Raw genomic sequence first — 11441 nt, 5'->3', positions numbered from 1 at the left:
GCTTCCCATAGAATCACGTTTATATTCCCTCAATTCTCCCACTGGGAATTGCAGTATGTCTTAGCTGGCAATCTAAGGAGGCAATAACACAACCTTAAACATTTTAAAAGTCTCACGAGGAAGCGCTGTATTATTTCTACACCAGCCTAGGTGTCATTGCAACCTAACGGAGCTACCATGCAATAGCAAGCAGCCCCTCTATGCCCCCCCTCCCCACCCCCTGCCGCTCTCTATCTCTATCTCTCTCTCTCTCTCGCTCTCGCTCTCTCTATCTTTCTCTCTCTCCGCCCCTCATGTGTCTACATTTCCATCCCATGGCCGTCTCTAGGTGATTTAGCGCCGCCAGTCTCAAGCAGGTATCCAACATGGCGATCACGGGGAGCGGATCTCTCGCCATTTCTTTCTCTGTTTTCATGATGTTAGCGGCGTTTCTTCACAAAGGTGAGTTTTTATTTCTACCTTCTTTAGCCGCCTTGTGATGGAGAATTACTCGTTCACAGCAATCAATGAACCACACCAAAAATAGTAGTAAAAATAAAACGGAGGGGGAAGCGGAGTATAGAGCTGCCAGGGAGAAGTTGTTGGTGCGTATGCGTGCTGGATGCGCACGAGCTTTTCCTCTTGAATCTCAGCATCACTTACTAGTTTGTTTAATACTAAAAAGAGAGAGAGAGCTGCTGTTTGGAGACTTGTATTGCCGCTTGTGTCGTATTTTTTTTTCATTTCTTAACTGCCGAACGCTCCAGGAGTTGCCATAGGAAAAAAAAAAAAAAAGTAACAAGCGGAGATAAAGTGTGAGTAGTGAAGAAACGGTGTATTTACTCAAACGAGCGAGGCAGTGGATTTCCGGAGCATTACCGGGAGCACGCGGCTCTAGTTCCAGTTCTCTACCGCATCCTCAAAGACACACAACTCCTCCTCGCGCTTACCCCTTCAGCTCTCTCTCTCTCCGGCTCTGCGCTTCAGGTGCGCTTTAGAGGAGAGGGGAGAGAAGAAGAAGAAGAAGAAGGGGGAAAAAAAAACACGCATTGCAGCTTGTGTATCCTCTGGCCGTGGCAGCAGCAGCTGCAGCCCCGGATACATGCGAGCGCGTGTCCGCACTTTCTTCTCCCCAGTCAGCCGACGAGGCTTTAAGTGAACATCTGCCATGTCGGTTTAATAAAGCAACTGCAACGATCCCAGATGGATTTTTAAAGAAAAAATGTGCATAACATTGCATCAGAGTTGTTGGATTTTTTTTTATTTTTTTTCTTTGCAGACACTTTGCCAGGTAGGGATGGACATGCCACCCCTTAAGGGTGTTAAGCAACAGTTGGGGTGACAGGGGTTACACTTAGTGGCTTGATTCTGGTCCATAATAACAGTGGTGTATAGAGCAGTGCTATCTGCAGCACACACATCAACAGGTCTGCAGAAACCATGAGTGTGTGTGGTGATTGCTTCCAAAATGAGGGTACTTGTTAAAGAAATTTTTAGACACAATTTTTTTCCCCCCGCTTTGCAGTTCATTGGTTACAAGGCTTTCATTTCACAGCTGCAGAATGTATTATGCGCCATGCTGAATAGCAGCTAAATGACATTTACAGCAACGTCTCCTTGTCACTTTAATTTAATTAACCTCTTAGCTGAATAAAATAATGCATCCTGAATGGGGAATAACCTCCAGGCCCAAATACAGGGAGAGAGCTGTGTGACATATGGAGTAGTATAGCAGGCGTTTTTTATTGGTACATGTTTTTTTCTTTTAACCTAACCTCAGGTTAAATAAATAGTAAATAGTAGTCAAGTCAATGCTTTGGAGGATTACTTTTGCTTCTCAAGGTAATTTCTCTACCGGATTTGACTTTAGAGACTGACAGTTTTGGCAGTTCTTCTTAGCAAATTAGCTCAGGTTCAGTCGTATTGGATGAAAAGAGTCTGCAAGGCTTTTCGACTTAGACTTTGAGTAGGCCACGGTATCCAGAGTCAGTCCTCAACAACGAATATCCTACGTTTTAGGTGTTTCCCTGGTTCAGCATCCCTGAATCAAATAAGTGGCTCTTTAAATCTGCTGTACTTTAGCAGGAACGCCTCTAAAACATGCAGGGCCCCGGGCGCTGGACGTCCCCAACCCCTGGACACTCGGTGTTACACCTTCCAACATTCCCACAACATTATACTGACACCGTCGTGTTTTATCATGGGGATAGTTTGCGTAGGGTGCCGTTTGTGTTTTTCTGATCTGAACCTCATGGTTTTGTTGCTTGCGGCAGTTAATGATAGATATCAAATACTCTTTGAAAAACTCGGCCTTTTGGATGCACTTAAATTTTGTAATTGCTAATCTAAATACACAACTCTTTATGTTATGAATGGAAAAGAAGTCCCAGACTTATGTGTTTGAATTTTGTGAATTAAGATGACAATGAAGGAAAGGCAATAGCTCCCTGACAGGCGTAGGCCTGCTTCATCAAGGTATGTCAAGGTTTCAAAGGTTATAGCTATGATCCTTGGGTGTTTGGCTTTTGTGTTTTGATCATTTCTGAGTTCTTTATTTGTGTTCAAAAGGTTTTTCTGTTGACTACTCCGTGTTCATTATAGATAGAAAGTTGTTGTCATATTAGCTCGTTCCATTGTGTTTAGTATTCTAGTTTGGACTTATGTTCTGTTCTTTGTGCATTTGGATTAGTTTCTAATAAATCGGTAGTAGCCTTTCTCTCCTTGGTTTGTCGGCTCTTTGTGCTTGGCTTAGCTTCCTTTGTGTTAATTATTCTCCTTCGCTCAGTCTGCCTGCTTGCTTTCTTCCACAGCTGTTCATAATCGCCCCTGATAAACTCACCTGCATTCATTGTCACTCTCCTCTCTCACCTCAGTATATAAAGTCACTGGTTTTCATTGTTCTTTACTGGTTTTTTTCCTGTTGTCCATGTCTCGTTTCTCTTTCTGTAAGCTCCTTAAGTTTGCTGTTTTAGTTGTGGGGGTTCTCACGATTCGGCAATGTTGCCGAATCTCCCATCACCATGTTCATGCCAAGTTCATATCTTTACTTTGGTCCTACTCTCGATTTCCAAAACATGACATTATTCTTTTAAAACTGCTAATAATTCACACCTCTCATTTCTTATGGCTTAAAGTCCTGCATTAAACACATTGAAGTGGCTTTACAGTTCTTCCTTTCCCCAACTTCTTGCTGCACATTGTGTATCAGCTGGCTGAAATAAGGCCATTACATGTTGCCTTCACTCACAAGTAGGGCTGCAACTAACAATCTGCTATTCTATTTATCATTCGGATGATTCATCGATTAATCGGAGAAAAACATTGGCACATTGTGCCGATTTTTTAAAATTTAACCACTTGAGCCTTTTAATGCAATATTAGAAGTATGCAAATAAACAAATAATTCAATTCCTTTTTTAAATAAGAAACATTTTATTTCATAAAATGCAATAAGGGAGAGAGCTGTGTGGCATGTGGCATTTTTTCAGTGGACGCTTGATTAGTTGTTGCAAAGGATGCAACTGCAGCAAAAAAAAAAAAATCCAAAAAACCTTATAGCATCAACATGTGAAAAGCTCAGCCATTTCTGCTAGACTTTGACATTGATAGAGTGAAGGTCTGAGGCCAGGTGAAGCTAAAACTATTCCAGTAAAGGATTTCTGGGTAGAACATGTTTACTGACGATGCAAAATGTATCTTAAATGCAAAATGTACACGTTTTTGTACAGTTTTGGCTTATCTACTGCTCTGAATATGTTGTTTTCTTTTCAGCAAATTGCCTGTTTTTGACTGTATACTCCAGTTGACAATTAATCGATTGCCAAAACAGTCTACGTTTATTTCAATAATCGATTCGTCACGACTAATCCGATTAATTGTTTCAGCCCTAATTACAAGGAACACATATTTCACTTTTTGGAAATATTTCTGTGTGCAGAGAAATGTGGACAGTGATTTTTGTGGCAACTCGTCAAGAGTTTTGCCACAAAATTTGCAGTATTCTTTTCTTTTTTTTTTTAACTGCTGATGGGAAGCTATAAGCGAAATGTCTTTGAAGCACCCGGCTGCAGGGTGGCTACCAGAGCAAATAGCTTGACTAATTAACCAGCTGGTCTCAGTTTGTTGCACTTGTGTTACTCTGTAAAGAGGAGAATGTCAAAAGTTGCAGTATTGTGTACGAAATGCACCAGGAAAACTTCTACCAAATCAAAATTTTAGCTTTGCTCTATGAACAAAGATCAAAATAAATACAACTGTTTATTTTAGCTACCGTTGGGTTGATTTGTAGTTTTTCTGTGTTAAATAAAAGCAGCTAGATCATGTTATGCAATTTCATTCAAAAGGCGTATGTAAAAACGGCGCCGCCGCGTCACTTTCGCTTCAAGGTTGCCGAATCGTGAGAACCCCACAGCCAACCCACGCCTGGTCCCACTTATCAAACGAGAACACGGCTCCTTCTCCGAACGTTGGCAGTCATGAAGCTAAAGAGCTGCCACGGCTGAGCGTCCCCGTTATGAAAAATGGAAAAAAGAAAAGAAAAGGAAAATGGGACTTTTTGCATTACAACAGAGGAATCTGTTTAGCAGTGTGTCTCTCCTCCGTGTCTCCCGGGGCCCCTGACTGTTGTAGCGCATCAGATGGTTGAATTTCAGAGGGTTCAATGATCCCACTTATTGCCAGTTTAAAGCCATTCGTCAGGACTGAGTGATGGTGAAGTGGATCAATACGAGCTGTCATGAAGCCTCAAGGCGCCGCTGAAGGACAGGATCTCAGAGAAACAAAAGGAAACATACAGCTGTTACAGAGCTCTTGGATGCCAGTTGGCGTCTGACCCGGTGAGTGATTGACAATGTTCGGCTCAGGCTGCCTACGGTGGGGTTTGGCTTTGAAACAGACACTGCTGAAATCTGCTCACAGCGTGCCGCTCTGCCCTCAATTTGTGTTCTGTATATTTGTATTCTGGTGGGTGGTTGTTTTTTTTTTTTTTCCTTCTTCCTCTGTTATTATACAAGTTTCCCCTGTGTTTTATGATTGTCCTGTGGCCATGGTGGATGTTGGTGCCTGCGGGATGTGCTTCCATGCTTTTCATCCATATTTTAGTTGTACATCGGAGATAAGGTCATTGAGTTGGTGAAAGCGGAGAAGCGCTAAGCAACACGAAAATCCAAAAGTCTAAAACATTAAATGTTTCTGAACCAGAAACGGGTCAGGATTTAGGCTTTTAAAACGGCAGTTTGTAACTTTTATAAATGAATGTTTTTTTGTTTACATGCTTGTTAAAAGTATGATCGTGTTGTGATGGTATAGGGCAGATAATCTGTGAAAAAATCATCTGCCTTCTCCCAGTGCTCGTACTACTAACTGCTGAAGTACACCACTCAGTCAGAAACAACCAATCAGAGCCAGGGGGAGGGTCTTAGCGCTGTCAATCATGTTCTGCTGACCTTTTCCCCCTTGCTTTTTCCTACGCTACAGCTGGTTCACCACAACATAGCCTGCCACCAATGCTAATACTAGTTTCCATGGCCACTGATGATGGCGGGTAAACTGTTTTCCTGGAATGGGGAATTGCACATAGAGCAGCGTTGATTGACGGCTCTAAGACCCTCCTCCTGGCTCTGATTGGTTGATTTTGATTGGCGGTGGATTTCTTCAGACAGTAATAGTAGCTTAGGGAGGTGGAGGTGGTGTAGCTTGACCTTTCCACTGATTATTTGTCTCGTACTATACTGCCACAACATGGTGACAAATATTAGAAAAATCTTTTTTTTTGTAAGTTACATATTGCAGCATTAAGGCGCTGCTTACACGGAGCCGGTTTTCAGTGGACATTTCTGCTACGATCCAGCTGGTTGTTTACATCTTCTATAATGAGAGTCTCTGACACCGGCACTGTTTGAAACCAGGCCTCAGGGTGAAGACCGCAGTACTCCGCAGGTGTGAAAGCGCACACGGACGTCTGTAGGGTTTATTGTACGCATGCGCAGGCAGGTAATTAAAACAATGGCATATAGCATCGTGCTGTGTTTGCTACTTAACCTGTTCAGCTTATCACAACTTCTGATAAGAAATGTGTTACGTGAGCATTTGGTTAATCGGAGGTGGGGTCCTGTTTACAAAATGAGGTGGAAGTTAAGGGTCAAAAGCACATGCACGTTTTGACTACATGCTACATTCACAGTGCCATACAGTGGCCTGGCATGACGATTCCAGCTTATTTAAAATGTCATGACATTGTTGTCTAAAAGTGGAACTTTTCCCCAGTCAACATTTGAAAATGCCAGAAGTTTCCAGACAGCAATCTTGTCTAAACGTAGCCTAAGTTTGCATGTCGGGGAGCAAGATAGTTTTACGGACTCCAAAGGAAGTCTTGTGTTGTTGGAAACGGGCTAACATCAGCGTGGTAACACATTATGAGGGCAGAATCTTCTCGTCTGCAGGGGGTTTTTTGGACTGTGCTCTCTAGCTCCTTAAATAAGACGAAAGAAAGAAGAAATATGAACAAATCCAATAAAAATGCGATACAGGACCTGAGTAATGCATCGCTCTTCAGCTTAGTTCAAATTTGGCAAGATTTCATGAAACAGCTCTTTTAGAATAATGATTTTGATGCTGCAATGCTATTTTATACGTATTAAGTTGTTCCACGCTTAATGTTTTTCAAAGACTCGGCTAAAAAATTGGAAACAAAATTCAAACTGATTAAAACTATCTAGTATTTGTCGACCCAACTTTGGTTCTCTGGAGTTTGGGGAGCCATGTTTTTAGCTCCCAAGTAATTTTAGATCGGAGATTTTGGCCTAACAAACAGACAAAAACAATGAAAATATTGATTTTACAAGGAAAGGCTGGTAGAGGTATGAACAAAAAATGAAAATGAGGCAAAAAAAATTGACAATTAGGAAGCATCTACAAATATTAATAAAAACCACTTTAAAAAAAATAGTTAGATAATTTGGGTTATTAGAAGAAAACATGGAGAAATTAAGTTTGACTGCATAGTCTTGAGTTTCAGCATCAGTTGGGAAATGTAGGGTTTGATATACATTACCATGCAGTTTCATTGCTCATCTGCAGCCATGCTGTCGCTTAAAGTTCTCAGATCATTTGCCAAACTTACAAAGTACTTGGCTCTGGCCTGACCTATTTAATTTAAACTGCAGCTGGTGATTTTGCCCTTTGCTATTTACTCATTTTGCAGGTTGGTCTTTTTGTGTTTTGCGTGCCTATATTTAGAAAACATTTTCTATACGAGTAAAGAACTGATCATTCAAAGTAATTTTCTTCATTGTGTGCTAATGGGGAAGCTTTTCAGAGCTATTTTGGATTGATTAGGGGTCAAAATCTCTCATCTTTCAAATGAGCCTAAATGAAGATCAAAACAATAACTAATGAAAATATGTTTGATTTAAGACTTTTGAAAGTACTACACATACACTTTTACCTGCTCTGTTATTTTTCTCACCCTAATTTTTTCTTCTAAATGTTCATCAAAAGAGTTTTTCTGGGTTTTTCCACAGTGTTTCTAACCTTTGGATTGTGGCCAGGGGTCACACAAATTCGAGTTCGGCAAATTGCCTGTGGAACAGACTTTGGTCACAAAGGTAGAAAATGGAAGTAGGATGGGTTCGGAACGGAGACATATTTGTGTGAAATGATAATTGGTGGCGAAATTGGACCTGGAACTATCGTAGCTAAGTGGCTTACCAAAGTTAACCCAGCCGGTCTGTTGCTTACGTGGAGGAATAATAATGATGTGATGGCAGATAATAAGAGAAGGCAGACAATGCCCAGAGAAAACTTTTGTCAGGTCTTCTGTAAGCCTCAAGAAATAATGATCAAAACCACCTAAAAAAACACCAAGAAAGCTTGGGATATAAGAAGATAACGTGAAGAACGACTAAAGCCTTTGCTCAGGAAGTAATGCTCAGGTTTGCAGGAAAGCTAACCCACTTAAACCATATAACCAGAGAAGGGCCTGAATTAGTTTGAGCCATATTAATATGAAGTTCTGCTGCAACAAATGATCTAGTTCTCAGATCATTTGCTGAAATTGATTTTTAATTTTCAACCAAGCAAACATCCAAACGTTGCCTTACTTTGTTTTGAGCTTTGTGATTTAAGTGAGTTCTGCTCATAGAGACGTTTGGTCTTTATGTGCTCTACGTTCTCGGTTCGTACTGACTGCATCAGTTCGTGCCCACCGTGTGGATGTTTTTCACCCAGACTCATAACTGGTTATTTAAAGTAATAGTGTGCTTATAGTCTGGTGTTAGAAAACACATGCGTATAACTCCAATCAATGATATTTACCAGCAGGAGCCTGCTCAGAGTTATTGTACTTTAATTAGGGTTTGTAATCTATTCTGTTTCATTTGACTAATAATAACCTAAACAGGAATCTGAAAAAAATAACGTAGTGTAAAACCTGAAAAATAATAAATAAGAAGTCAAAATATGACATTTTAGCATTTTATTATAATTATTTACCTCCATCATTCCCAATAGTGAAATATGAAAGGGTTTGTTTAAGGGTATCAACATGAACTGACATTTCACCAGCAAAACTGTCAGCTGAAGGTTTAGGTTAATTGATTGTTGATAGATTGGTAGACTTCTACTAGTCTATCAACAATCAATCAATCCAGAGTGTTTCAAATCTCATCTCCACACAGTAGTGCGTTTTCTAAAATGGCTTTTTCCCCCCCCACCGTCCGTATGAAAAAGCACTTATAGAACAGCGCACGGTAGATTTAATAGTGCACTTAATGGCCCGTTGATATGTGGAGTATTTCATCGCCTGCACTATGAGATCACCATTGTACATCATTTGTAACAATAATATACTCTTCTATTTAAAGAAATCGGATTTATTGCTCATTAAATTTACATTAAGCTGTGCCTAATAAGCCTCCGTCTAATTGTTGGGTAATGCATGGCACTATTTTATGCGGTGGCAGCTAATCGGAGCTGCTGGAAGTGAGCGGCTGGTGCGGAATTGGCAGCTGAGGCATGTAAGGAGTTTTGCCACTTGGAGCGGAGTTAACAAAGAAAGCGGTGCAGGTTATGCACCTCGGGGGTGTGCAGTTCCACTCCATCGGCTCTGACTTCTCCCGAAAAACTGTTAAATCCATGTTCTTAGCTGTAAAATGCCTTTTCTGACTCGTGTGTGTGCCTGCTATCAAACTTTTACACTCTTTTTCACTAAGCTTGTAAAAGCACATATTCCACAGGTAAAACGTATTTGCCTCCAGGTTCCTTCTGTGTTTGCTTTGTTTTTTTTTGTTACATCTAAGTGTTTTAGATCATGAAACTCGGTTTATTATCAGACAGTGATGACTCAAGTAAATACAAAATGCAGTTGTCAAATGATGACTTCAGTTGCTCAGATTTAAAAAGTGATCCTCACCGGTTTCCCCCTAGACCTAGCAACTGGTTGAGCTACAATCGCCACCAAGTGTTTGTGATAACTGGCAGTGACCAGTGTCCTTTGGATCACCCAATTCCACTTGAACTTAAAATCACAAACGGATGGCTGGAAATGCTCTCTTAAGCCACATGAAACTAACTGCATGCTCGCCTTGCAAAAAGGTCCACTTTTGCCTCTTAAATCAAGAGAAATTGTTCTCTGACGGTCTGTGGATCAAAAAGATGTCTTTTGGCAAATACGAGAACAGGCTTTCTGTGTTATTTTTGGACAGGGAGCCCTCCAGTTAATGCAAGTTTTGCCAAGCTTTCTCTTACTGTTGAACCATGAACACCGACATGTGAAAATGAAACTTAAAAGGCAAGGTTGTTTTAGCTTTTGTTCTGTTTTTTGGTTTTTGTGACCTTTTGGATGAGTTATGTAATCTTGGCAGACCTGTCACTCCTGGAGAGGTTCACCACTGGTCTGGATTTAATGGCTCTCACCTTAGAAGTGGCTCTGTAACACTTTCAAGACTGATAAATGTCATTAGCATTTCATAAAAGGAATGACGTGTTGCTTTTTTCAAATGTAAGCCTACTTCATGCCGTCAAACAAGTTCTTTGTAAATAATTTCTCCAGATTGTAGGCAAACATGGTGTGACTAGTGAAACATTTGGTTAATGAAAGTTAATTCTCCATTTGATAAGAAGGCACTTATTTTTTTACACAAGACTAACGTTATGTTCACACAGCAGGAAAATGTGACCCAAACCCGAGGGGGGGTTTTTGTCCCATCGGCGACCTAAGTCCGACTTTTTTATGGCAGGTTTAATCCCGATTTTTTTCGCCGTAAAAAAAACAAACAAACTGATTTGTGCCACTTCCACATGTAATTTGGATAAAGATCCGATTTGTTTTCAAAGGGTTCGCAGTCAGAAGGCTCAGGCCACATTTTATGAGAATTTTATGTCATTTATTATGTAAGGCATGGATGATGATGATGAAAATTCTGAACTTATTGCCCATCACATCACAATCCCACCACCAACGGTGGCTTTCCATAAACAATGCGCTGCAGTATGTAACTTATGAAATTTCATAAGTTACATACTGCAGTTTTACTAGAGCAAAGAGAATTAAATAATAAAAAAATTCAAGTTAAATGAGACTGGAAATGAAAAACTTTTAACCGTAGGATGCGTTATTTTACATTTAGGCAAAGGTCTTCTGAACGTCAAAGTTCTTCTTCTGCACATACGGATCGCTTTAGGGTCGTAAAACTTTCACACACAAGTTTGACTGCGGTCGTATTTCATTTTAAAAAATAGCAATGGAGCAAGAAGACCTGCTGATTGAACTTAGGTTGGATTGTGTTTGTTTTACCCACTGCCCCCAGTAAATTGAATCATCATTTGAAAACTTTTTTTTCTTAGTCGATCTTTGTGTGATGTTTTGTTTGATGACCTGAAACATTTACCTCTTCACCGCACTTTAGTGAAAAAGGCAACAACAACAACAAAAAAAGGTATGGAGGCAGCTTAAAGCAAGCAGGCTGATTTTTCTTTTTTTTTTTTCATCTGACCTTTTTAGAGTCCAGTGTCGTATCCAGTCATTCAATGCAACATCTGACACTGGGGAAAGAAACGCCTCTCGACGTTTGTGTTTTTTTAAAAAAAAATCTCTTTCTATCCTTGACTTTACCTTCCTTTCAATTTCTGAAATACTTCAGTTTCATTTTAAAAAAGAAACACGTTACCCTGGATGCTGCTGGGCATAAGTTATTTTTTTTTCTTTTCCTTTTTCCTCTCCGCATACTAGATAGTGGGACCTCTGTGTCAATACTGTGTCATGTTGTTTTGTCAAGGTTGCCGAATACAGCGGCAAACATGCTATTACTGCGAGTCTTGTAGTTAATGCAAAAAAAATAAAAAATATGAAAAAGGAAAGAAAAGGGAAAAAAGAGAAGTCAGAGGACATTTCCATTTGTGCCGCAGTGCCACACAGAAGGACAAAACTGAGGATGATCAAAAATCTGTCTGTCTGTGTCGAAATG

The 11441-nt window shown here is 40.3% G+C and overlaps 1 protein-coding gene across 3 annotated transcripts in view; it reads left to right on the top strand.

The window, feature by feature from the left end:
- Window positions 1–294: 294 nt before the first annotated feature.
- Window positions 295–11441, top strand: part of cadm1b (cell adhesion molecule 1b) — a 254707-nt gene continuing 243560 nt past the window's right edge. For 2 of the 3 annotated variants that reach the window (XM_032545058.1, XM_032545057.1), the window contains exon 1: window positions 296–441. In XM_032545058.1, the coding sequence (XP_032400949.1) occupies window positions 366–441 (76 nt within the window). In that variant the 5' untranslated portion in view covers window positions 296–365. Of the gene's footprint in view, window positions 442–11441 lie in introns of all 3 variants that reach the window. The other variant, XM_032545059.1, reaches the window with a different exon arrangement.

This window comes from Xiphophorus hellerii, chromosome 18 (genome assembly GCF_003331165.1).
Source record: "Xiphophorus hellerii strain 12219 chromosome 18, Xiphophorus_hellerii-4.1, whole genome shotgun sequence".
In the NCBI taxonomy this organism is placed as follows: Eukaryota; Metazoa; Chordata; class Actinopteri; order Cyprinodontiformes; family Poeciliidae; genus Xiphophorus; species Xiphophorus hellerii.
Note: the sequence above shows the minus strand (reverse complement) of the source record. Positions and strands in the feature narration are given on the sequence as shown.